Raw genomic sequence first — 27,969 nt, forward strand, 5'->3', positions numbered from 1 at the left:
CCCCGAGTAATTAAAGACAGCTATGAAAGATTTGCAATGGTACTTTCAGGAAGGATGGGAAGGACATGACTGAACATACAAAATAATATGAGTGAACAGATGACCTTGAGCCATTTTTTGAAGGCCGTCCACATTATAATACAAGAAAGAGGGGGGCAATTCCCTTCCAAGAAGCCAGGAGAATATTTAAGATGAAGAAAGCACTGTTTCATGCAGGCCTGCCCTGGCCTGTGAGAGGTCTCAGCTGAAGGCGAAGAGCGATGACCGCCTGCATTAACCTTGCTGGTCTACGCGTTGAACCACCGAAGCGGCTACCGTGGCCATGTGGGAGGGAGAAGGGAAGGAATGGCATAACCTCAGAGAGGGACCAAGGGAGAAGTCCAGCTGTGACACCTGAAAAGTTAGTAACACTGTGAACCTCGCGGCAGAAGAAAGGAAGCACTACGCTGCCCTCCTGCCAAGCGTGGGGCAGAAATACAAAAAAAACAGCAAGACTTTTGAGAGGTGAACCAGGGAGAGAGGTCAACACCGCAGCCAGCCTGCCCTAACCAGGGCTGTATTCCACCCACGAAACTCCCCACACTTTTTTTGTAAAAATGTCACCGCCTGGAACCGGTCGTCGGTGGCTGCATGACTGGCCATAGCTTATTCATAGCCTTAATTAGCAGGTGTGTGACTGCTTGCTTAGCCACGTTTTTAGATCTCCGGGCTCTTGCAAGCTGTCAAAAAGAAAGGCATTATTTGAGGTAAAATACCACTGCAAAACAGAGTGACATTCAATTCGACGTGCAAGGATAAATTAAGGATGAGGATAGATTAAAGAAAACTGAGCACCTTTGTCACATGCCTACATTCAAGGAGAAATGCAGCTGAGCTTCAGTTGATCTTGGCTTCTTCACTGACCTGTAGCAGTAAATTTCCCCCCCTTTTAGTGTTTAAATAGTTTGTCAGTGAATGATCCCATTCATAAAGCGCTGGCGATGACAGTTCTGCAAAGCTAAATGGCATTTAACTGTACACCTAATAAATCTGCAACAAAAACAAACAGAGAGGAAGAGAAAAAAAGGATTAACAATGCCCAAGAGCTAAAAAAAAAAAAAAAAAAAAAAAATCACTGGCAGGTATGAAAGGATATTGTCATTAAAACTGGTTGAAATGGCTTTGTGCAGAATTGCTCCCATTTCCTGCACCCATTTGGCTGACCTTCGCGTTCGCAGGAGGGAGTGGGCTTGGCCCATCGCTGGAGCTCTGCATGCGAGTAGATACGTCCGCTACGAACGGTGCAGATCCGTCTCTCTGTGTCTCTCTGCAGGTGTCCATTACTACAGGGACCTCCTGAACTGGTGTAATTGTAATCAGAACAGGGCCAGTCCATGGGCTGAGCCAAGCCAGGGAAGTTTGTTTTGTGCTCCTAGGGCTTAGGCACGACTCATTAGAAATGGAGCAAAAAGTCATTCATTGCATATCAATAATATTAATCTAACTACTTATGTAGGGCTGGCACCTCTTCTTTGCTGGCTTGACAAATTAACGTCCGGATGCTCAACAAGACAGTTTTCAGCCTCTTTGCTGTAACTGAGGATGTCCTGCAACACTTATAAAATGTCTGATTCAGTTGATGCTCCTAAAATCTTTGGCTCCTGCAAAACTTTCTAGCCACAGGCTCCGTTTTACAGTTTCAGGAGTTGCTGGGCACATATTTGGTGGACTTGTGAAAAGGCTTCTCCACTTCTGTGGGAGGCAAAGTTTGCATTCGTGAACCAACTACTCAGATGGGTGAAAGCAGGACTCAGATTTGGGGGGAAATTGGGGCAGAAAAGCTGGAACTACCACAATTCGGTAAGAAACAACTCTCAAAGAGCTTGGAGTGCTTGCAGGGCAAACAAGATGGTTATCACCCTGGTTTATCACACAACCGCCAACTCCAAGAGCACAAGTTTTAATAAATCAATCTAGTCCGAGGTGGCACCGCTGAAATGTCATGCTTACATTGAAAAACAGGAAAGAAAATGTGGTATAGGCAGAAAACTTGCAAAATTAAAAAAAAAAATGAAAAAAATAGTAAAGGAGATACAGGGAGATGGGACAGCACGGAGAGACGTCTACCAAAAGTTTGGTATGCCTAATCCGTAAGATGATGGATTTTCTAGGCAAAGACAATGCCGTACACAATACAGCCTGTTTGATATAATTCTGTACGAGGAATTAAAACTGTAGCTGACAAAAATGGGAGGTTGTATGAGCGGATGCAGAAATGGCTAGCGATCACATGAGAGCATTTGCGTTCGAAGGGAGACAAATGGGCTCAAGGGAGTTTAACACAGTCGTTTAGGACTGAGATTCAGACTAATTTTATGTGAGATTTTAATTAAAACCCTGTGAAGAAAAAGCAGGACTGAGCCATCAAATTTTGCTGATGACAGAAAGCTGAGTCAGACTGTCATTACAGAAAAGGCTTGTATATCCCGCAGGAAAACCGGGAGATTGTGGACTGGAGCGCTGGAACTAGACATGGGAGGAACAAACCTTGACTGTGGCAATCAATAACTGAGCAATCAAGGTTATTTGCAACTAAGGCGAACATAAAAAAAAAAAAAAATGCAGCCTTCTCTGGAGCAGCGTGTGCAGCTTTCATCACCTAGATCCAGGAAAGATAAATTCAGCCTGGAAAGGGAGCAGCGAAAGGACAGCAGCGTGCTGAGGGTAGAGGAGTTTATCTCACGGGACAAGCCTCCCGGAGCCTGGCCGAATGAAAGCTGCGGTGAGATATGATCCCTCTCTATAAATACCCCGGGACATAAGCAGTGGAGAGTGACAAGAACTGTATCAGCTGGTGGACAAGACAACTCTAAGAAAAAAAAAAAACTACAGCTAAATGGAAGATAAATAAATATAGATAGAAAATGGATTGAAAGACTATCATAGGAGTTAGATGCTGAAACAGCTTTCCAATAGACGTGTACAAGCCCTTGATTTGCTTTAAATGGAGTCTGAAACATTTATAAAAGGGATTGCCTGAACTAACACCTGCCATTGCAACAACCTGCTCTTCCCAACCCCAGAAGATCCTTCTCGACCAAACTTTTATCTTCTGCCGCCAGAAGGGATCACATCTTGAGAAAGCCCCCAGCAGCGACAGCGGAGAACCTTGTTGCATGGGGCGGAGAAGGGACCGTTTGTATCATGTTTCACAAGCATCCCTTTCCCAGTCTGTTGTTATTGTAACTACACGAATTTCAATCAAACTAAGCTGTTGGGAGGAACGAGCAGGAAATGAAAGCGATGGAGACAGGGTCCTCCGAAGAGACCAGCAAGGCTCTCAGAAACACTTGGCGAAGACAACAGATTTGGCAACACTCGCCTATTTACCTGGTCCAGATTATTTTCCAAGGCTAGAGCTTCGTATCAAAGGGGACATTACACACTAACCAGAAAGAAGGGCTGAGGCGGGGAGCGAGCAATAGGGTAAGGTGAGACTGGGAGAGACAGCAGAAAGAAGCAGGTAGAAAGTTTCTTTGCTGACAGCAGAACTTAAAATGTAGACAGTTTTCTTTTTCTGAAAGAAGAAGAAGATCCTGTCTTTGCAACTCTAATTGCTGGGTTTGCAATAAGGGACTTGCAGCTTCGGGAACCACCACTACAGGAGACCGCATGTGACACCCTCAGAGGAACCTCATCTCCTCATCTTCAGAGGTGGGATCATCTTGGGTCTCTCTTGGGTGTCTCAAATTAGAAGACGAGGCACCCCAAATCATTTCTGGCCATCTTAGCCCTCATTCCCAGCCCAGTGTCCCACACAAACCACACACACTGATGCACGTATCAGGCTAAAACCCCACTCAGCTACCTCAGGGTCTCCACAAGTTACTGCTTGAACAGATGGACTTCGCACTGTGTCCAAAAGGTTGGAAAATTTGGCCTAATTCAGCCCAGGGCTGGGAGCTGGGGAGCAGGGCATTCCTAAGGAAAGGGTTCACAGAGACTCCTCCGTCAGCTTTAAAACAGCTTTTACGAAAATAAGGATCAAGGTCATGGGCCTTTGCTTATCCCAAGGTGGCAACGTGGCTCAAGGATAACGGCAGGTCCTCCAGAAGGGAAATAATCAGCCACGGAGAGTTCGGATTTAGTGGGGAAAACGTTTGACAGCCACCTCACGAATGAGTTATCCCATCTCTCCTGGCAAGGGGTTAGAACAGACGTTAAACCATCCTCGGCTCTTTGACATCTCTATATTACTGCTCATTATGGGTTACTTCTCACGGCACGGATGGATCTAATTATTGCCTCAGGGGTAAATATTCGCTCAGGCACACAAAGACTAAGGCAGGTAACTCCCCGTCTGGGCTTCTAGTCCCATTATCAGGCACCTCCTCAGCATCATTATCCAAAACAACACAAAATGAAACACCAGGGAAAAAATGCCATTGTATTTCCAGCAATGAGAAGCATGGTCAGGAGAGGGAATAATTTCCCTGAGTCACGGTCCCCACCCAGATCACAGAAACATCTCCATGCAGAAAGGCACCTGACGTTATGGATTGACTGGGCTTGATTTGCACCCCGAAAAGATTCCTATGTGTAAATCCCAGTGCAAAAAGCCAACTCACCTTATTCGGGTGGCCGTGACTCCGGCTATTTGCTCTCCCTGAGGTTTGCAGGGAGGGGATGCTGCACATCGCTTGTCTGCAAGGGATCAGTCCCTCCAGCCTGGGGAGTGGTCCTAGGTTCATCCCACGCCCGTGCAGGGACAACCACGGCCCCGGAACAAAGGCAAATAGCTGCGACGCGGCAGCTCGTGGTTTGGGAGAGACGTGGGCCCGTGAGCATTTCAGGCCGGGGAGCACGGGTGGACGGCGGTGTGGAGCGCTGGCAATCCTGGAAGGCGCGATCCCCCCGGCTGCCGCGGCCTGCAGGGCTTCCCGCGAGCGCGAGGCCGTCGGAGAAGGGGGCCGACGCGCGAGGCTCGGAAGCGGAGCAGGAGTTATGGGTAACCTGAGCTGCCAGGAGGGAAATTCCCATCCCTCCTGGCGGGACCTTAGATGCCCAGAGCGCCAACGCTCATACATGCGTGAATCTACACACGCTGCAGACCCAGGGTGGAAACAAAGGTAGACTTGGGGAAAATTTACCTGTTTTCGCTCAGCTTGGGCCATACTCTCCCAGAAGAGCAGCTGTGAGCAGGAACCTCCCCAGCAAGGGACCTGTTTGTGCATTTGTCACTTTAACACACCACTTTCAGCTTGTTTGCTTCTCATTTAGCTGCCAGACGTCTAGGAGCACCTGTGTTCTCCAGAGGCACCGGAAAAACTCCACAGAGAGCAGCTGTGCGTTTTGGCTTTTTAAAAGTTCAACCTCTCTGAATATCAGCCTGCGACAAAATATTCAAGAGACAGAAAAATCGGCAGGGTTTCCTTGTATCCAACAGTTTTGAGGAAGAAGCCCTGTTGTTCTCATGACAGTTTAAGCCTCTCTTTTCTCTATGACTATTTCAAAGAAGAGCATTGCTATAAAACCGTAATTACGAGGTGACACCACTGGAACAGCCACCCAAGCCTGCTGGCTGTGACGGGAAAGGATGCTGCTGAAAATTTTCTCCTACTGGATCAGTTCTTGCACAAATCCTAGGAAGTAACAGACTTAAGTGCGTGTTAGAGCAGCTCTCAAACCTGCTTTAACTTCATTCACTTGCTGCAACAGCCCTTCTGTGACTTTTCAGGGGTGAGGATCTCTTGGAGGTAGGTCTACCCTAGCCACCTCCACTGGCTCATTGCGGGTCTGCAAGGTGCACGGAAACAGAAGTGACCCACTGGGTACCACAGCCCTGGTGCTACCAGTGAAGGTTTTGCTCTAGCTCAACCCCAAGCTGGGTTTTGGGGCTGGAGGGGTGACAGGATACTGTGGTAACAACAGTGAGGTCCTTGGTGTCCAGGAACTTATTGCAACATTTGCCACCTGACAAAGACCGTAGCTGCTGTTTGGGTAAAGCTCTTACGGCCCTCAGAGGGGAAGCGTAAAAACCTGGAAACATTTAACTGTTGTTTCATCAACAAGGGTTTGGTTGCTTTGGTTTCATGCAAATGTTGGAAGCACTTGCCCAAGGGGTGCCATGGTTCCTCAGCTTTGGTTAGTGCTTGGCACGCTGCTCGGCAGCCTTCCTCCCCGGGAAATAACTTTTGGCGTCCGAAATTTCTTTTCGAAAAATCTCTTTCTCACTAATCTCTGGGGCGGGGGGAACCCTCCCACTTGCTGGGCTGCCCAGGACCAGGCTGATCTCAGGAGCCTGTCTCAGTGAGTAACTCAGGCTCAATTGCTTCGTCTCAGTTGTTTGACAGAACAAGAGCTCCAGTGTCTCCAGCAGGTAACGGACATGTCAGAACAGCCCGGAGCGGGTAACTCGCTCCGCTGGCAATAACGGAGCAGTACACCCCCTCTTCCCTTTTGGCACCTCCGGATCCAGCGGCTATAAAAGGCCTCCTTCCTAAGCAACTGCAAAAGCAAGCGACGGGAATTTCGGGAAAGCCTAGCGATGACAGAGTGTCTGCTTGTGAGGAAAACAGCACTCGCCTTTTTCTGCTAGGGAAAGTGTCTAGATTTCCAAAGGCTTCAAATCCCTGTATCAAAAATCATCCTCATGAACTTTAACTCTAGGTCTTACAAGTCTAAAGCCAGTATCTAGCTATGGTTTCCCAGAGCAGAAGACAAGCAACAATTTTTTTTTTTTGTCATTTTAACCAAATCCCACTAATTTGGGAATTCTGAATTGCAACAACTATATGTTTGAGCTGCGTCATTCTTCTCAGCAGGAAGGCTACTGTGCTCCAAGTCAGACTTCCTAAACCATCTATTCTGCAGTTTTTCTTTCAGTAAAACCCAATAAATCCTGCCTGGCAGTACAATATCTTGGCAAGAAAGCAGAGTGAGTTTCTTGCAAGATGTTCACCCCAGCATCTAAGATTCCAGGAGATCTAGGCTTCACCAAACCAGTGGCTTCATCAGGATAGAAATTTGGGCTCAAATCTTGCATTCTAGCCTAAATCTACTCCATCTTTTCTTTACTCAGCTATGTTTTAGTTTATATAGCTAAGAGGAAATTTGTGAAAAATCTTTCACTATCCTTGCATGTGCAATTAAACCCCAGAAAAATCTCCCTCTCTATACAACCAGAGCTTGCTTTCCTTTATTTTTCATAATTAAAAAAAGATTGTTGACTGTTCAACAAAATTATTTTTCCCTGGTTCTTATTTTTCATACACTTTGCTGCAGTTTGTCTCTTCAGCTTTAGCTTTTTTCCCATTTCTTCCTTCTCGCCTCTTTTTTCACTCATTCCTTTCTTTCTGCCCTTTTCCATTTTGCTTCTGAAGAAGACAATGATGAAGGGGAACTGAAAACCCACCCAAACACTTTTCACTTGCCTGGAGTTAAATGAATATGTACGGGTTTTTTTGGAAAACGGGACGAAAGCCCATTCATCCTTACTGGGACCTGGGGGAACTTAACATTTTGCAGGATGAGCTCAGTGCTTTGCAAAATTACCTAAACAGTGGGTACAATAAAAGGTGGGTCCCAGCCAGAACTCCGGATATGAGCACTTCCCATCCCTGTAGGGGAGTCTGGATTTCGACATCAGGGCTTGTTGCTCGCTGTTGGAACTGGAAGTCGAACACCCCTGAACATCAGCAAGGCTCAAGCCCAAGGGCACGTCTCTGATCAGGCTCCTCCGCGATGTGACAGGCAGTCCTAGGACAGGGGATTTTGGTGGCCGGTGGACAGGACTGTCACTAGCCTCCTAAAAATAAAATTATCTCCAGGACCAGCGCAAAGGCGCTTGGAAAGCCCTTTGCTGTCACGCTGTTGATCAAGGTGAAGCCTGTTTGTGCGGACTTGCTGAAAGCTTCCCCACCGTTAAGGTCTGGCTCTTTCCAAGACTGATTCCCACCCCAGGGTACCGCACCCTGCACCAAAGGGACCATCTCGGCCTCAAGGGATCTGTGGACGTTGCCACTCCGGAGCATGATCCGAGCGCTGCTGGTGGGGACAGAAGAATTAACCAAGCACCAATGCGGCGTGAGACAAACGCCTGACTTGCACTTCAGCTGCACCTCTACCTCCTGCAGAGACGATGCTAAGGCCTTGCCTAAAGGTGCCATTTCAGCACTGGGGAGGACTGATGAAACAACATTTCTGACGTAGGAAACGAGGCCGGGGAAATCCTGTGGGAGGGGATTGCAGAGCTGCAGTTTTGTCTGCTCACTGGGAAACAACGTACGTGTCTAACCCGACAAGAAGAGCCCAAGCAGCTCAAGACCAACTAAAGGTGGTGCAGAAGTAACCACAGATCCATACAAAACTCACAGACACGCAAGGTTTTGGGCTCTGCAAAGAAGTCCTCAAGCTCCAGAAAGAGTCCCAGGCGGCACAACAGAGCTCAACGCTTCACACTGCCTGCAGACACCGGCAGGCTTTGGGCAGCCCTTCGGACAGGGGGCCCGAAGGGATTCTTGCAAGGCCACCTGCAACACCACTTTCCATCCGCTCGGGATCTCAGTGGTGTGGAGCAAACACAGCTCATGGCCGCAAGAGCTGGGCATCGCTGTGGGACCCGAGCTGCCTTTAAAAGCTCAACTCTAAGGGTCTAGAAAAGCCAGGTTTCTCCAGCCCAACCTTGGCGCCTACCTCAGCTCAGTCCAAAGCAGAGGTGTTGCTCAGCTCACTGCAGCAAGAAGGAAAAATAAGCGCAATGGAGAGAAGTCTTATAAAAGAGGAACTGGATCAGCTGCCTACCAACAACAGCTGGGATCAGTGTGGCCAAGACCATCAGAATTTGTAGATATTTTCCTCCAGCTGCAGATATAACACAGAACAGACGACAAGTATAAAAAGATTTAGCCAACAAAATAAATGAATGGTTTTTGTCATTTATCCTCTGCTGTTCTCTTTCCATCCAGACACAGGCGTTGTGAATGTGCTTTCTATGAACATGGGGGAGGTTATCAGGAAAGTCAGTGAAAGCAATTCAGTGTAAGCAAGTAGCAGAGAGCATTTAAGAGAGCGCTCATTCTGCATTTAAATAATTGCACGGAAAGAACAAGACACAAAGATTGCTACTCATCCAGAGGAGGAACAAAACCATCTTGAATGTCTTATGGACTCATTAAAAACTAGCCCAGACAGCTAGGGTATTGCATTTTTACTCAGATTGACTCATAAGCGATTAGAATGGGATTAAGGAGGAAAAAAAAAAAAAAGAAAAATCACTGGAACTTTTCCCACCATAAAGTGAGGTTGAGTCAGAAACAATTATTTTCATCTAGGACACAGGAAATGTCATTTTGTAAAATTTGCTTTTACTCTTTGCTGCAAAGTAACTAACTGCTCGCTATTTAAAACCTTTCTTTAATTTTTTTTTTAAATGCAGATCCGTTCCTTCAAACTTTGAGTTCCTCAAATTAGACACATCTGCTGGATGCCAAATGCAAAAATAAGGAACAAAACCAAAAAAGGTGCATTTTCCACTTTCTGGAACACATTTTGGCTGAGAGAAAGGCTATATAGTGGAATTACAAAATTTTCCAAAATGCCATGTTTAAAATATATTTCTGAAAAGTTGCCAGAAAAGGCGTCTTTGATGCCTTTCTTGAAGGTCAGTTTTCTGTGGTTTTGGAATGATGTGCACACAAAACTTGATTCAACACACTATTCTGAATTCCAAATAAACCTCTTGCAGACATTTTTGTAAACAAAGTCGTGAAACTCATTAGACAAATTATTTCCAGTAAATTGCTCCCCTCCTCCTCCCTGAGCACTACCCCATTTAAGACTTGTGGAAACATTTTATTTTGAGATAACAGTGCCATCGCTACTATCCAAGAACAATATAGGACAATTATAGATTTCATAGACCATCTAATCTAATTCCTGTATAAACAGGCCATAGGCCCTTTTTAAATTAAATCCCATGTCAAGTCCAACAGATAGGGTTGAACTAAAGCACAGCTTTAGAAAAAGAGACATTCGCAGATAAAGAATCTGCAACAGCATATCGTGCCGTAACTCTGGCCAAGCGGACAAGTGCCAAATCCCTGCCCTTCGCCCCTTGCCGCTCACTGTGCCTGTCACGAGCGTGTCAGGGCTCAGAGACAGACCCATTTCAATGCATTTTAGCAGCAGAGGAAAGCCTGCGCTGAAAAGGCAGGCTGTGAGCTACAGCAGGCAAGAGGGAAATCTTGAATCCCATTTCCATCTTTCTGTGACACTTAAAAGAGCAAAATGCCTAAAATGCCTGGTGTTTCCAGAGTGTCTTACAAAGAGGGTTGCTCAAATCTGGTGGAATTTGTTCCGATTGAGAAAATAGCACCACTACCAGTGCTCTGATCCTGCCACGTTCATCTGCACCCACGGACCCGGCGGCACTAACACTCCTCACCTACCTGCGCAAGGTGCTACAAGGAAGTTTGCACAGTGCTTCCAGCACAGAAGCGTTATGGAAACTTTGGCGACTCCCATTTTCTCCAGGGTTTGACAGAATGAAAAACCTAGCCCAGGAAAGTCTCTGTCTACCACTCTGAAAGAGAAACAACAACTGTTGTATTTATATATTTAATTTTTAATTAAAAAATAAAGGTTATCTTAATACATCTTTTGCAGCCTTTGGGCAAAATACACCCTTAACAAGACTTTATGAAACACGATGCACAACTATTCTTGGCACACATCTTAAAAACAAACGCGAACTTTCTTCAGCAACTTCTTAAATCCATCATTCTCCCAAAACCCTGAAAACATTTAAATGCTCTTTAAAAAAAAACCTACAAAAATTAGACATGGGCCCAAAGCAAAAATCCCAGATCCAAGCATCCCAAAGCTTTTGGAGAAGACTCAAATCCAAACCCTCCTCTCAGTCGAAATTTCACCCGGGGTCACTGCAAATTCACCGACATGGCACCCAACTACCAAGAGAGACGAGATCTGAACGCCGACCCGGGTATGAATCTCGCTTCGGACGCTTTGATCTTTATACACCGGGCCTAAGCAAACCCGTGGGTCTGGACTGTTTCCTAAAAATGTTTAAGTTGGGCCCATCCCTAACAGAAATAAGTGCTGGTTACATGAGGAAGTGGTGCTGTCAGAGCTCCCCATTTCTCAGCAGTCCCGGATCTGAGACTGGACTACGTACTCTGTCCATTTGCACTACTTTAAAAGACAAGGATAAAGTCAAGCCAACACCTCCAACACAGTCAAGGCACCACACGTTGCCTGCCGCAGCGTGGAAGGAGCCCTGCCCTTCTCCTTTATTTGCCAGGGGCCGTCTCAGGTTTCTAGGCGCAGTTTGCTCTGGAAACGTGTCCAGGCCTCCGTCACTATCCGTGGGGAAGGCTCACGTGCACCACCGGAGGGACAGGTCCTCACCGCTCACACGGGATGTCTTGGTTCCACCATAGCATGGCTGATTCCCAAAGGCACAAAGTGACCAAGCTTTCGACTCATACACAGGTCTACATATACATATATATATATATATATATATATATATATGTATATATATATTTATATATATATGTACACACACACAATTACATACATATTTAAATATATATATATACACACATATATATATATTTGGTTTGCGTTTTTCTCTTTTATCTTTTTTACTTTTCTTTTTTCCCTTTTCTTCCCCTTTTAACTTAATGGTGTAGTCTCCTCCGAGGAGGGCTCTGCTATATGATCTGGAGTCTTCTCTGTCTCCAAAGAGACTCCTGGCTTCTCCTCTGTTGATGTAGGCTCCTCAGGGGCTTGAGATCCCTCCAGCTCCTGACTCTGAGCCTGGCTGTTCATTTTCTCTTCTGCTTCGATTTCCTCCGAGGTGGGAATGGAGTTTTTCTTTGGGCGGCCTTTGGGCTTCGTGGGAGCTTCCTGCCCACCTTTCAGCACCTGAGGCAAAGAGATTTCCAGTCAAGATCAATCTGAACTCCACTGGTGTGAGACATCCTTTAGGCAGCAGGATGAGGTCCAGCCTGGACCTCAGGGTCCATCTGCGACTTGGGCACCATTTCAGCTTCATAGAAATGCCCTGCTTTCATGGAGTGAGTTCACCCATTACTTCATACAAATAACACGAGATACAAACAATAGCAGGAAGGACACTCCAATTTCTGGAGGTCTCTAAGTCAGGCCCAAAAGCAGTCGAGGTACACAGGCCTCAACACTATAAACACAGAAGGTTTTTATGCAAAATTCAGCTCCTTTCCTAAGAATTTGTTTTATTCAAAGCCCAAGTAACAGCAGTCATAAACCTCAGCCAGGATTTCCTCTTTCTGCCTGTTCTGCCAAGTCCTCTTTGGCTTCTGAAAAAGCCTTAACCTTTTTTTTCCCATAACACCTCATTAAAAGACATGAGACCCATCCGATCTGTGTAGAAGCGAGAGTCTGCCTCTACATTTGATTCCCTCTCCCCTCACACCATTACTGCAGCAGCAGGACACTTCCACCCAAAGGTCTTGCCCCAAGCCATCCTCAGACTTGTTTTAAGTGGAGCTAAATTCTGCAGCTCTGACATATATTGAGAAACGCAATTCTGATGCAGTCCAAAACTGCATCTCCTCTCTCAGGTAGGAATACATAAATATCTCCACTGGAGAATGTCATAGCATCATGGTTCCCAACAGGATTTACTGGACAGTTGTCCTTTCTAGAAGTATTTTAACTAGAGAAGGCCCATGAAGCTGTGACTATCTGAAAGAGGTGAAAGGAGATATGAAAAGCAAGAATTAATGACATCAGCTCCCCAAACTGCATTGGTTTCCATGGAGCAATATCATCTTTTTGGTCTATACATGTAACAAATTTCCCCTCTTCTCCTCCACCTTCTTTCATCCCTTTGCTTTGTATTCCTCCTACTGCCTGTGGTCCCTCCAGCCCACCACATATTCTGCAGTGGCAGCTTTTTTTTTTTTTTTTTTTTTTAAAGTATGTTTCTCAGCAAAGTGAGCAAGAATAAAACAAAATTCTGGTATAAGTGGACACAGGTCATTGACGCTACGCTGAGCTTCAGAATCCATCCCTTTAAAAACAGTTTTTGAGGACCATGGACAAGTGGTAATGAACCACTTACCATTTTCTTCCACTTCATCCTACGGTTCTGGTACCACGTCTTCACCTGGAGCTGAGTCAGACCCAACGACTGGGCTAAGTCCAGCCTAGGAGACAAGACGGATATTGAAATAAGTTGACTGAACACAAAAAGAGCCCAGATGTCAGGGCAGCCAACTCAGGTTGACTGTAAGCACATACAATGCTGGGACTGCAAAAAAGACAGTTATTTCCTTCTCCAACATGTTTTCAGTTCTGAGAGAAGTGGTAAACCACTGTGTATTTAGGATGCAAAGATGGATGCTCTTATGGAAGAAGTAAGAATATTCTGATGTTCGTTGCACTCATCTGGGAAACAGCCTACCCCATCAGTTCTCGTTTCTCCTCTGTGAGTTCTCTCCTCTGTTACCCTCTGTGACCGCTGGAGAGAAGAGGCAAGCCCAAAAGTTTCAGAAACTTGTCTGCCCTGTTTGAAACACAAGATCATGGTACTCTGCTGACACTCCACATTTGTATTTGAAGCAGAGAGCTACCAGCACATAACATCCCTGAAAAACAGGTCTATGCTGTCTGAAGCAAACACGTGAGAACCAAGACACCCAGCATCAGTCTGCCTTCGAAACTGTTGATCTTTGTCTCATACTTCATCTTCTCTATCTACATAATGAGGATTAGGATACTTTTTCGCTTCTCAGGAAATTATGGTACATCTAAATCTATTAATTTTGAATGCTTTCTGCTACTATATGCAATTCAGAAATGCTTATAAATTACTATTTGCATGTTTAGCTTAAGGGTATATGTGGCAAACAGCCCACAAACCTGATTCATCCTCCACAAATCTCCAAACTGTGGAAGTTCATCTGTAACCATTCATTAATTCTATATTAAAACCCAGGATATGAAGCAAATTCAGCCCAGGGTAACGCTTTACCCTACCCCACAGGTGACAGCACCATGCCTCTGGTGCTGCTGTAATGGAGTTGCACAACGGATGGAGTCGGGAGTTCTCGGCAAAGCTGGGCAAGCGCCGTGCCCCACCGCGTCACGCAAGACCCGCAGGTGGGATAGCTCAAATGCAGAGTCACATTCCAAGGTGTTCTGGATTGTGTGAACTTTCTGGCAAATATTTCTCAGCCCTTGGATGGGGAAACACATTTGTCAAGGCCAAGTTTTTCATAATAAAACTTTTGTTTCAGCTGGGCTTCTAGAGCAGTCAGACAGACTCTTATATTTACAAACACCTACGCACCCCACAGCAGCCCTCACTTCTCACTCACTCATGCTTTTTCCCGCTTTGGATTCACTCTGGACCTGCAGGCTCAGTTCGTCGGCTGCCTGTGCCACTGCACGACGTCTGCAAGCTAGTCCCACTGAGTTAAAGATGCTACGTGCGAAGCACAAACTATCCCACGCATCATCCCATCGTACTGCACTCCTTTGCTGCTAAGAAGCCAAGTGCTTCAGTTGCCCTCCAAGCACTACAATCTTGTGTGCAGGCCAAAAGCTGCAGGAGCAAACACAAAGAACAACCCATTGCTTCACTATCACGTTTCCAGCCATGAGTTCACAGAGAAGCACTGCTTGACTAACTCTTGCCTTAGCGCCCATGTCTTATCACACTTTGATTACCCGCTACTAGCTACAGTCCCTCGCCGCGCACATTAGCATAACCAGCATTGCCTAGGAACCGGGGGAAACAAACAGAACGAGAGGGGAAGTGGTGCCCAGACAGGAATTGCTCATCGGTCTTGAAAACGAACAAAGCCAAGGAACAGTCATACCTCTAAATTAATTTAACAGCTCCGAGTGCTTCATCAGCTGTGTCATTCATGTAGTTTTGTGAAGCTGCGAGGAGGCAGCACAGGAGCATTAGGAACTCAGAAACTGCACAAGACCGAGGGTCTGGTCTTGCCCATGAATTTGGACCTAGCTCTGGCCCTTGGCTTTGGTGACAGAGAGCGTGAGCAGAGAGCGCTGATCCTCAAAACAAATTTTAATATCATGTCAGGGGTGTCTGTGGAGTTGCAGGTCTGGTGAGCTTCTCAAACGCTCTCTGTGTTTGCAAACTTAGTAGGAATTGGCCAGATTTTTTTCTTGTAATTTAGATTTGCAGAGTGCGATTCATATCCTTGAAAACAAATAAAACCTCTCCTTTTTTGCTTTGTCCCTTTGGCATCAGGTAGCCCTTAAGAGCTGCTCTGTCTTTTCACAGATAGATCCAATGCTTTTTTGCAAAGGGCAGTAACAGAGCCTTGCAGTCCCAAAACGACATGGAGACGCAGAGAGGTGAAGCGACCTTGGGGAACAGCTGAGCAGGGCTGGAGCAGCCCTTTTGCTCTTGCTGCTTCTTCTAGCGTAAGAAACTTTTCTCCCACTCCTTTCTAAGCAGTATTTATAGCCACCCAAAGCCATTTTCTCCCAGGCCTAGCTGTCCCCAGGTTTGAAAGGGACAGAGGTGAGCTACAGAAGAGCGCAAGATGTGGTCTGACTATCCCTCACGTCAATCAGTCACTGTTGGTGGTGGTCCCAAACTGTAGAAAGGTGACTAACGCTCAAAGTCCACACTGAATATTCAGAGGGACTGCTAAGGTAACGGCAGGAAACCAGGACGTTTCCTGGAGGAAGTCACGTGTATCCTGCAAGGCAAAAATGACTCCAGGAGGTGTAGACAGTAGAGAATCTGCTCTGCGATGGACAGCTTGTATCTCCCTCCCCAGCCCAGCAAACCCCTACCTGTCTGGGGTAGACAGATACTTCTGCTTCTGGAATTTCTTCTCTAAGCCCATCAGCTGGAGCTCCGTGAAGATGGTCCTACTCCGGCGTGGCTTTTTCAACCGAGGCGTGGGCTGTTCTGCCTCTGACTCGCTGCTGCCGTGGGTCTCACTGGCCGGTGTCTCCGAGCTGGCAGTTCCCGAGGAGGCCTGGGCTGGCAGCACCCGGGAGCTGGTGGCTGCTGGGACGAGGTGAGGGACCACGGAGGGCTGCCTGGTGATGACGGAGATGAGAGGATATGCCCTCAGAGAAGGAGACCCTGCCAAGGAAGGAAACAGAGGTGGATAAAGGCCAGTTCAGCGGCAATATGGTTAAGTAATGGGAGCTCTGGAGCGGGAGCGCGGAGAGGGGAATACCTTCCCGGCTCTGCATTCACATGTTGTACGACCACAGGCAGGTAAATTCCTGTCTCTGGACCTGTCTTCTCCCCCAGACTGAGTGTGTTTATCCTTTTGGGCAGGGACTCTCCTAGTGTGCGTTCTCCTAGCACAGGGAAAGGAAGGACTGCTTCCACCTGCATTCCCATTGCCTTCTGTAGGAGCTGTTATAACACACGCCACTGAAATCACCCATCTAATTACCACAGGAGATTAACTCAGAGTAAACAAGATGAAATCTGCCCCCGTCCATGCAACTCTGCTTCTCTACAGACACCAGGACAGGGTTCACTTGAGATCGCTCCTTAGTTTCCCTTTGTAGGCAAAAGACCATGAAGTTCAAAGCACAATTCCTCTTACCCTCTAGCAGACAACTCCCAGAGAAATGGCACTTTTATCCTCTGCTGTCCGCACTGACCCCATTGACCATATAGGCAGATGAGGACGAGTAGATCAGAAGTAGATTTTTTCACCAACTCTTAACTCTACATGTTACACCAACCAGTTGGTACCAGCCCTAAAAACACACCAGGAGTTCTGATCCAACCCTTTCAGGTCAGGGCCAGTCTGGGATGACAAATCTAAACGTTCCTAAACGCTAGAGGAAGATCTGATTCACATCAGACTTTCTAAATTCACAGCTACAGACAGATTTCTGATCAGTCTTAGCCCCAGGAAATGAAATATCCCTTTAAACCTCTGAAATGAGGGATATGGGAAACGTACACTCATTGCAAGATTGCACTATATACAATTTGGCAAACAACTTACAGCGTCTTGGGCAAGTCACCTTCTTGCTCTGTACCTCAGGTTACCTCGTCTGCAATATGGAAACAATCCTTACCTACTTCGCTGGTGGTAAAACATGGATTAAAGCTGACTGTGCACACATTTATATAAAGTATTTTGAGATCTTCAGATAAATGGTGCTGTGGAAAGGAACATATTACACCAGCAGGCCAGATCGGGAAACTCTTAATGTGAGGTCACCACTAAAGAAAACAACAACCTATAGACCTCAGTGTGTCTATTTTGGTGAGTAATTTGTCATCAGTAGAAGAAAGGTGTTGCCACTTTGGCCTGCCGATGACCTGTACTCCTTACCTTGTTGCCCAGAGTAAAGGGACATGGGCTCGTAAGTTCGGTCCCCGGAAAGCAGCAGCGCACAGGGTACATCAAAGAATTGTGCAGCTTTTTGACTGTCTCTTCCACCCAAAACCACTGCAGCTATGTGCAAAATCCAGCCACACAAAAAGCAAGCTTGGAAAACTGTCGCCAGCACACTCGACATCTCAGCACACTGGGTACTACTTAAGCCCTGTTTTCTCCTCCACATTTGTAACACCAAAAATCAAAACATTTCCATTAAATTACTCCATTTAAACCACCCAGGAATTACATGAGATGAGATCAGAACTGCTTAGCCAACCTCTGACTTGTGTAAAATGTATCCATCTTTTCTTTCTGTGGATTATTTTTTTCAGCTGATGACTGTGCTGATCTACAGTGTCAGCAAGTAACCTGGGCCAAATTTTGCTTTGATTTACAACCTCAGTGACAGCTTGAAGAGCATAAATCAGGGCAGAGAGCTGCCCTTTGCTTCACTCTACCTCTAATTCTGCCCTCACCGATGGCAGCCAGTTACACAGAAGGCACTAAATGATCCTGCTTCCTTAACCTATATCCTCTTGGCAAGTACCTGCTGCAGTTAGAGTCTGCCACTGCGGGACGGGAAAGGCAAAGCAAACCCACCACGGGAACAAACCTCTTCACTCTGTTTCACCCAAAGTGGCCTGAAAGAGCCAATGGCCCCCGTTGCTTCTTGGGGATCACCCCCGGAGCAAGAGTTTTAAGCAGAAAGCCTGAAGTCACCTCCACCATACGGGACGTTCCTGGATGAAAGACTAGGTGCGTTGATGGTCTGTGTCTGGCAGCAGTCTTCAGATCTAGCCCTTCTGCATTACTGCTCTGCTTCACGGAGGCTGCTGCAGGTAGGCTGCGAGAGGGCAGGCTTCGAGGATCCCAGTCCCAACCAGCTCTCAGTGAGGACACCGAAAACTGCTGCCCCTGCCCACATGCCATTGAGGAGCGGGTCTAGTCTTACTACACCCTTACCCCGCTGCTAGGGGGTTTGGTTCAAACCTTCCCATCTGCTGAACGCACCCTCTGCTCCCTGCAGGGTCCATTCTCCAAGCCCCGTCTCAGAGCCCGAAAGCCCACTCCTGTCCTCGCACGTGGGTGGCTTTCAGCACCAGCTCCTCCTTGACTGATACTTTTATCCTTGTACCCCTGCATGTTTCCAGCAGGGCTCTCCAGAAACCACAAGCTTGCTAAGGACTAATAAATCACTGCAGCTCTGAAACCCCTGCAAGGCCCTGAGTGACTGAAACCCCTGGAGAAAAGCATTTTACAAGCGACTCTCTTCAAGGGAGGTCAGCAAGGGTGTTGGATATCAGAGCAATCGGGGACATTTGCTTTCCTGCATGGTGTGATAGCAGCATGTTAGACCGCTCGGTCGGGGGGAAGGGGATCCTCAGTGGTCCCAGAGCTTGAGGTCTGCCTCCATCCGAGGGAAGAAGTCTCTCCAGGCTACTCCTCTCGTAATCACATAGGACCAGCAATGAGGGAACTGCTTCCCTCCTTCCAAGACCAGCAGCTTGAACTCGGCTGTACTTGCAGAGTAAAGCAGTGCTTAGTTACTAGAGAAGCAGATGACACGGGCAGTTGCTTGGCTCCACATTTTCAAGTGTTGAGTACCTGAATGAGGGATACTTTTTCCAAAGCGTTCAGCAGCCAGCAGCTGTGACATGGCCAAACGCTCGGAAAAGCTCAGCAGGTGCTTATTTTTGGTGCCCACGTCAGGACACTTGCTCACTTACAGCACTTCTGTGCGAGTAGCGGTTTGCAACTGCTGAACTGCTTTGAGCTCCAGGTGGTGAATAGATCTGTGCGGCTCTCGACACCGTGTGTCTTATATTTGTTTATCATTTGTCATCATTAAGAAAAGCCTTCGCTTATGGTTTGACCCCAACAGTTGCAACAGTGCTTTTAGAAACGATCATAAATAACGAAAGCATCAGCTGATGTTCAGCCCGGCAGCGTGCAGGACTTCTCAGCTTTCTGCCCTCGGCCTGACGAGGACACAGGAGGGGTAGGTCAGAGTAAGCGGAGCATTTTGAGACCTGGGGTTCAAGGCCGCAGATGTCATCTGGGGAAAGTTGTGGGTCAGAAAGGGGGCAATGCTTTAGCAGCCAAGTCTCCCCTCAGTTAGATTTGCAAACCAGAAATAGCTCGACGCAGCAGCCTGAAAAGCAAGCTGGAATTTTTGAAGGAGTTAAAGGGAATGAGGTACCAAATGCTTTTAGAAACTCCAGGCTTGCAAAAACAAAAAGAAAAAGAAAAACAAAAGAAAAAAACCACAAATAAGAGCATAAGGCCCTGTGATTTGGTCCATGTGACTGTGTAAAGGTGCAGCAACTGGATGCCACTAGCTAGCCTCTAGTTTATAAAGAAAAAAGCTGAAGCACAGGGTCCTGGTCTGGATCTAGTTACCCCAAAGCTCAAAGGCATTTGAAGCTGAGCCAGTCCGTTGTGTCTAGGTACACTATTAATATGACTCCCCTTAAACCAGCTGTACAGTTCTCACCCCACTATAGCCCTGGATTCCAAACGCCACAAGATCTAAGGCTAGATCTAAATTTCACATCCCCCAGAGTTCAAAGGTATTGCTGGACTGACACGGTATTGTGAGAACGGAACAATTTTTTAATCTTCAACAAATTAAACGCTGGCAAATGGCTCGTGTCTGCTAAGGGCTGTTGCGACATGCTCTGCCTCCCGAAACGGCAAGGAACAGCGCTGAAGCCTTCCTCCGCTCTGTACCTGCCTTCCAGAGGGCTCTCAGCTGAACACGTACTTTCACATCACTGTCCGAGCACCTTTTCTAATTCTGACCCACTGTCCTTTTGCCCTTGGAAACCAAAAAGCAGTTCACGTGAGCTAGAAAACGAAGAATTAGTTCACTACCCTGGCAACCCACTTAAAAAGTGATTAAAGATTCTCAATCCCAAGCTATCAAGAGGCAGCACAGCCCAATGGTTAAGTCACCGGTTTAAGATTCAGCAGGTCTCGATGCTCTTCCTAAGGAGGATGGTCTCTTACCATGTGCTTTTGTACAGAAAAGCCCTGATTTTATCTCTTGGAATATTCTTAATTACCCTGTTCTGAAATTTAAGGTAATCTCAGGCTAGCTTTTTTCTGTCAAACAATTTGGGAAGTATTAGTACTACAATCCATATTTCATACTATGCACAACTGAGGAAGCAATGTTTAAGCAACAGAAGTTTTCCCGTTGTTACTTTTTTAAGCATTAAAAAAAAAAAAAAAACTCAATTCCAAGCAGCGGAAAAGTTCTTAAAAGGAAAAGAAAAGGGAAAAGTTCTGTCCAGCTCTACTAGCAACCAAATGGGCAGATGTTAGCCTTAAACTACCCAAGACCTAAAAATAAAAAGGACACTGAATCTGCAGAGAATTTTCTAAGGATCTGAAAACGTTCTGTTTTGCTGTTTAAACCAGGCCTTCTTGGCAGTCTCTTCACAGCAAATAAAAGACCTGCCCCTTGCGCAAGGCACTGACCACGTCACCTGGAAATAAATTGCCCTGCTCAAGCCACGTAGGTCTAGAAGAACCCTGTACTCCCGCTTTCCCAAAGATAAAATATTCCTAAATGTAAAATATTTGTCCCAAAATATTTGGGGAACAGAAAGGGCAAAGACGTGGGCATCCCCACACCGGCTCCAGCTCCAGATCCACAAGCAGGCATGGAGAACGCTTGATTTTCACCAAGCCTGAAGTCAGCTCCGCTCCGCTGCTGGGAGGTTTTGATTAAACTTCCTACGACCACTGGGTATGACACAAGAGGTACACCACCACTGTACCGGATCGCGTTGCAAAAGTTTTAATTAAAAGTAAATACTTCAAACAAATCTTTTGTCCTTCTTTCCACCCCCCTCCTTTTTGGCTTATTCTCAACCCCGGCAGACACAGACTACAGGGAAGAGAAAAGGGAAAGCACTAATTAATTGCACTGTTTGACTGCCGGCAATGGCAGAAGAGTTTTCCTCCCAGGCAAATTCAGCTAATTCTGTTTTGGAAAGAAAGAAAAAGGAAGGAAAGATTTATGGATGAGCTCCTCTTGGCAGGTCAGCCCTGCTCGGAGGCGGAATGAGATCTCACTCGGAATACGCTGCAGCGAAAGGTAAATAAAAGAAGAAAATGAACTTACGACTCAGGAAGGTCTATAAATCTGCCGTCTCCCGAGTGTCAAAACAAAAGACAACCACGAAGGAGTCGAGTTTGCTTAGGAAAGAGCTTCATTTTCTGCCGAAGGAGCAGGCGGCCTGCTGAAAGGAAGAAGCAAGCCCCAGAGCAAAGCAATGCTCAGAATAAGTTGGACCACAAAGCATTTGTTTAGGGGGGAGAACATTAAATCTACTCTTTCCCCACAGACATCGCCAAAAGCTGAAGCTTGCTGGCTGCGCCGTTCCCGCTGACCTCGGCTTTACCACCAGCTCCGGTGGCAGCAGAGGCAGAGGCAGGTCAGAGCAGAGCGTGCATTTAGCACAGTCCAGGCTCTGGCGTAAACCAGCACGGCCCAGCAGTCAACCAGTTAGAGATAGCAGCCAAAGACCTGCTGGGCACGCCGGGCTGCAGGATGCCCCTCAGCACGGGCTCCTTTGCCCCCGAATGCCTGGAAGCGGGTGAGGAACGTACCCCGGCTCCGGCCGCTCAGCCTCCTCTGCCAACGCGTGCTCCGCGGGCTGCAGCATCGCTCCCGTCCTCCAGAAACCCTGCTCAAAGCAGCAAAGCGCTTCTCGCTCTCAGGTTAGGCCCCCGCCAGCTATTTTTGCACGGGATCAGGTGTCCCCAGGCTCCTGCCTCGCCTGCCTGGAAGCGCATTTTAGCTCGCCCGGCAGGGCTCGGCTCGGGCTGCATTGTGCGCTGCGGAGCCACGCTGCCCGCTCTCTCCCCACCGGAGCGTACCCATCCCAAAAGCGATCCCCTGGCACAGCAAGCTTAGGAGCATGCGCTCCCCCCAGCCCGCGCCCGCAGAGCTGCACACTCGAGCTGCCCAGCACCCCCCCGGATTCCTTCGCCGCTCTTCCCTGAGCTTACGTTGCGTTCCCATGGGCACCACAGCACCAAAACACCCCACGCAGTTGCAGTTGGATTAAATTTCCCAATAACACGCAGAAAACTTAAGCCGCTGTGTAAGTAAGCAAACACTCATCTACAAAGCTTTCCGCGGGCCCTGCTTTGGGATGATTATCTAGCCGGACGCAGAACGCGTCAGGTTCTTCCCGAGATCAAAGCTGAGCTCCACCAAGCCCCATCCAAGGCCTGAGGAGGACTTAAAGACAAAAGGAAAGAGGAAAGACAAGAACAGCCATGGGCTGCACAGATGCATTTCCCCCCCCAGAAACAAGCGCTTAGGAGACGGCTGATGGGAAACCACCACGTCTCCCAGCCTCCTTGCAAATCTGCCAACTTCCAATCTTTTCCTGGGAGTTCTCCCCACTGGATGCAGTCATCAATGCACACCAGCATCCCAGGAAACGCTCTGGGTGATGCCCGGGCTATGCAGCGCGCTGCGGTGCACAGGTCCCTCGGCTGTCTCCAGCACGGGAAGCAGCACAGCCACGCCAGGCTGCCACTGCACCTACGATTGCTAATTACGGCCTGGAGAGAGGTGAGCTAATTATGTTGCAAACACCGCGTTGACAGCTTGGCAGTTTCCAAGACATAAGCTGGCGTATTAGCATGACGCAGCCCTTGCATCACATCGACACAGATGGTCACTCAGAGCTAGATGTCCCTCTTCTACCTTGTCCTTACTGGCTGGAACTCAAGGCAGAGCCCCAAAGTCCTCCTGAAGTTGCTCCCTGCAATTTTGGGAGCCACCCTATGTTGCCTTCAAGCCAACTGAGCATCAAGCCTGCAAATGGTACCTAAATACGGACACAAACACGTCCGGCATCCCTGTCAAACAAAGCTTGGACAGCGAGGTGCTGAGACTCAACTCGTCAGGAACCCTTTGCAACAACCAGTTAGGACATTGACTCCCTTCTCACTCTTTCTAGTCTTACCTTAAGACAACTGCATGGTGGACAGGTATTAAAGCCACTGTCACAGGAGGATGGAGCCTTTACCATATTTTGCTGTGGCTGCTGTAGGGATGAATTTTATTTACAGCACATCATATCTCTGGGTGTTGTAAGCTATCGTCTTTGGACACATTTCTCCACTAAGGAGAAACTCACTTATAAAATAACTATTTTAAAGGTTCCTTTTACACTGTATCTTCTTTCCTTGTATTTATGACAAGCTCATATTGTGGGAGGAGGTATTTGGGCCAAAGTGAGGCAGAACTGAAGCTTTTGAATAATGGCAGCAGGCAGCGATCATAACAAACCAGAGGCAAAACATGATGCTCCAGTTTTTGTTGAAGTAGGTCACCATCATCCGTCAGTCTGAACTGGGAAATTACAGCAACTGAAGACACAAGACAGCTTCTCACCTAGTATAAATCAGGGGAGATCCATGGAAATTGCCGGGCCTATGCCAGTTTACACCAGCTAAGAATCTGTGCCAGAGTCTGCAGAAATGAAAGGCACCTTGTTGCCGTTGTTTGCGCTCCGTGGTTTCTGCTGGGGACAATAAAATGCCCATGTTACAGCTGCAGAGAGGCAACGGGTCTTTATACTTTTACTTTACAGGCTTAAATGAAACAACATTTTTAAAAAAAGACACTAGAGCCTCTCCAAATACTGCCGATGCTAGAGCTTCCCATGGCAGAGCTGCTCCTATTGGGAATTAAAGATGCAAACTGAGCTTGGGCTGTGCAGACGTACAGGTGAGGCCCACAGAGAGCTATCCGCTGACCTAGACATGCCCGAATCCAGCCCGCTCCCCACGCGGGCACAGCCATTACCCGAATACAGAAGCTACACATGGACTGGGCGACGTACACTGCACGGTGGGAGATGGAAGCAAGGATCCAGGGAACACAGTCTTTGCTCCATCCCCTCCACTACAGTAAATCTGGGAATACCACTTTTTGAACAGTGAAATAGCTGGAAACTCTGAATCTGAGTCCTCAGACCTGAGCCGTATCACAACTCCGCAATCAGATCTTTCTATGGCTATTACATATTAAACAGTAATTCTGGAACTGGGAACACTTGATACTGCTCTTGATTTGTTATTCCTCTTCTGTAGCATCTCAGCATCTGAAAGCGCAGTCACTTAACAGAGAGTGCTTCTCCGGGACTGAAGCTTTTTTGGGTGGTGGTGGTTGTTTTTTCCTGCTACGTCTCTCTTTCTTTGGTTACATGTGGAAACCAGTTGTAGCGAAACTGGAGCCAAAGTCTGTGCATGAGCAGAGGTGAAGGGCACTTTCTGGGACATTTTAAAAGCTTCCCAAAATAGTCCTAAGATTCAGCCCAAGTGCACAGAGCCAAAATTTCCATGGGAATCGTCAGTGTCAAGGAGACCACAGGAAAACACAGGGCAGTCGGCCTTGAAGTCTAAGTGCAGGGCTGGAGCGCTAAGAGACACTGGTCGTACTCGGGGACGGCATTCAGAGATCCTCCTCGGGGCAAGGTCCAGCCGCTCCTCAGGGGAGGTTGCAGGTACAGCTCACACCGTATTCTGTTTCCACTTCAATTCAATGAACTTTATTAGCCTGACGAGGACCGTAAGCCCTGCCAAAATTAAATGCAACCCAGCCGCCCAGCAGAAAGTCTGCTTGGTAACGAATGGTTTCTCTCCCACGGGGAGGAATCCAGACCCAACTGAGATCGGTGGCAAAATGCCCATCAAGTTCGGTGGCGCCAGGATTTCACCTGCACGTGTCCACAGGAGGGAAGCAGAAAGGAAGCGAAAATTAGTGCTCCTTGACTAAAACGATCCTGTCCAGGGCTCTCTGACTAAAGGCTAATTCTTCACGATTCTAGACTTTCTTTGATGACCGAAGTTAAAGTGGAAAAAAGTGGTATCTTATCAAAACGGTAACTTTTGACAACAGGGGTGAGAGGAGCTGGATACAAGCATGAGCTGGCATTCCCCATGTTCTGGGGCACGTACATCTGTGGCTTAGCCCAATTTAAGAGCCACAAGTGAAATTTCCCCAGCACTCAGAGCTGAGAGAGCCAGGCTTTCTCGTTTCAAGCCTGTCCCCACTAGCAATATCAGCATAATGTTCCAGTATAACTTTAACATAATAACAGTAATTAATAAGTTGGAATGCATCAGAGGCACGCGTGCCGGAGGCCTTCACAAAAACTAACCAGAAAGATAATTAATACTTACTTAATAATGACATTTGATATTTATATTATGCTTTTTACATCTTCAAGGCACTGTGCACTCAGGAGTTGGCCTGGAATAAGTGACGAGCCCGAGAACCTCCCTGAACGAGAGCACGTTTCACTTCCAGCTGCCAAGGGCGGCCGTGTCACACGCTGCCTTCGACGCAACGGGATGGAGGGGGTTATCTCGAACACCACCCTAACTGGCTAGCCCTCGCTCTGTGGCTATCCCGAGGCAAGTCACTTGGTCGTGGTTTTCTGGTATCATGGGACAATAACACTTCGCTGCTGAGTTTTTTCTTAGGTATAGGAAAGATGGAAGAAAGCCCCAGCTGGGTGCTACGGGGTGTTCTCCTCATACGCAGCAGCCTTTCTTCCAGGCTGCCTGTCAAACAGGCGAGCATGCCAGGACCTTGTCAGATCCTCACTGAAGAAGAAATTTATATATGAAGAGGATTATGGTTTTTTTGACGGAGCATTTAAAGAATCCATTTGGCCGACGCTCACAAAATCCTTTGTAGAAAATGTAACAGCACTCTGGCTTAATTTGTGGAGAATGAATCAGAAAAACATGCATCACTTTTCTACTTTAAATTACTTGGTCTCACACAGTCGAACTGCAACCTGCCTTTTGGAAGAAAGCCCCCCTTTACTCAAATCTGTACTCTTTAAGAAAACTGAGCACGGCTCACAAAGGTGCTATTTGTTCAAGGCTACAAGAAAGTGACTCTTTCTGGGATTCATCATCTCTAGCAGATGATCCCTTCAAATCCTGTCCAGTGGGAAAGGAGGTGCTCTGAACGCAAGCAGGATTGGGCCTAATAGGTCCTCTTAAAACATGTGGGCCTGAAGCCATCACAACTGGAAACAGCTCCAAATGGAGGGCGGGTTTGGCTGTGGACTTCCTTTCCAGACCCTTACTGCTGGGACTCCGAGGGAGTTTTAAGACCAGGCCACATTAGTCCCAGAGAAATAAACACAAGTATGTCTCTATAAACCCCTGCACTCCGACGACGCAGGAAAGTTACTGGGATACAAGCCACCAGTTCATTTACCATATCTGCATCGAGGGACACTTTGGCTCCATTAAACCAACTTCAATTTGAAGACCTTCCTTTTGAACTAAGTCATGTTAAATACTTCAGCCAAGTGTTTCCTCCATTACCGAGAATACGACTCAACTCTAGAGCTCATCACTTGTTGGACCACGATTTAGTGTGCAAAGTAGCCAAAAGATGACAGAATCAAATAGCTAGAAGAAATGGATTTACAGGCAGTCTCTGGTCTTGTCTGCTGGGAGTAGAGGAGAAGCACTGCATCAAGACGACAACTCTCAGGGTGTCTAAGTTTAAATTGCAACAACTTTCTGTCTTTACAGATGACAATCAGATGACTAGACATCTCAGGGCACTGGGGAGAAGCGTAGGTGGCCAAATCTAATCCCCTGTCCTACTGCAGCCTTTCCAGATGGTGTCACTGGTCGAAGAGCAACACTTGGAATTAAATCTAGAAACATATCATCGGAGCTGAGAGGGTGCAGATCAGTGGAAGGATAAGTCACGATCTGTTGTTTATACTGTTCCCTAAGTATCTCTTATTGGCTGCCATCCAAGATACAAGTCTATATGGACTTTGGTCTGACATATTATGGCCATTCTTATACACGTTTGATAAATAAAACTTCTCTAAGGATTTCACAGTTTTTGTCCAAGTTCAAATAAATAATACCATGCATGCATAAATCAATCAGTCCTTTACTTCCTGCTCTGTTAATTATTATCACAACATCCATAAGCAAACACTAGCTTTGGACAGCTGAGCAGCAGCACACACAAAAGCACTCTTCAGGTTTCACAAGCCCACCTTTGCGTGAGCCCCAGCAAAAAAACTGCCATAAATATCCCTACCTCTTCCTGCTCCGAGCGTACGAAACACACTGGTGAGTGAAACATGGGAAGCAGGAGAGTTCAATTGTTTCTAAACATGAGGCTGCTTAAATTGGCCTGATGGACCCTGTGGAAAATGCTTTTCTCTTTGTGGGAGAACAGCAGTTCTCCGTTTAAAATTGCAGACACCCCTCTCGTCCTCTCCATTGGAATGAAAGGGGGACTTCAGCAAGCGCCAGTGCCAACCCGAAAGAGACTTGTCACATCTTGGCAAAGCCTTTGCCTCTTAAAATCATGGCTTAGCATCTCAAGGGTTGCTCTATTAATAACCTGGCCCCATCAGGACACATTTAGCAGAGAGCTCTCTCTGAGCTGCATATATGATTCTTTGATCTTGCATCTGCCCCAACAGAGAGAGAACTCATCTCTGTTTCCTCTATGGACGAAAATAGACTCGGTGGATGATTTGGCCGAACA

The 27,969-nt window shown here is 47.1% G+C and overlaps 1 protein-coding gene across 1 annotated transcript in view; it reads right to left on the reverse strand.

Annotated features, from left to right (window-relative positions):
• Positions 1-10,582: 10,582 nt before the first annotated feature.
• BARX2 (BARX homeobox 2) overlaps positions 10,583-27,969 on the reverse strand; it is a 36,685-nt gene continuing 19,298 nt past the window's right edge. The window contains exons 2-4 of the mRNA XM_026097242.2: positions 15,823-16,120; positions 13,109-13,193; positions 10,583-11,928 (exon numbers count right to left, since the gene is read on the reverse strand). Of these exons, the coding sequence (XP_025953027.1) occupies positions 11,677-11,928; positions 13,109-13,193; positions 15,823-16,120 (635 nt within the window). The 3' untranslated portion in view covers positions 10,583-11,676. The remainder of the gene's footprint in view (positions 11,929-13,108; positions 13,194-15,822; positions 16,121-27,969) is intronic.

This window comes from Dromaius novaehollandiae, chromosome 21, assembly GCF_036370855.1.
Source record: "Dromaius novaehollandiae isolate bDroNov1 chromosome 21, bDroNov1.hap1, whole genome shotgun sequence".
Classification (NCBI taxonomy): domain Eukaryota; kingdom Metazoa; phylum Chordata; class Aves; order Casuariiformes; family Dromaiidae; genus Dromaius; species Dromaius novaehollandiae.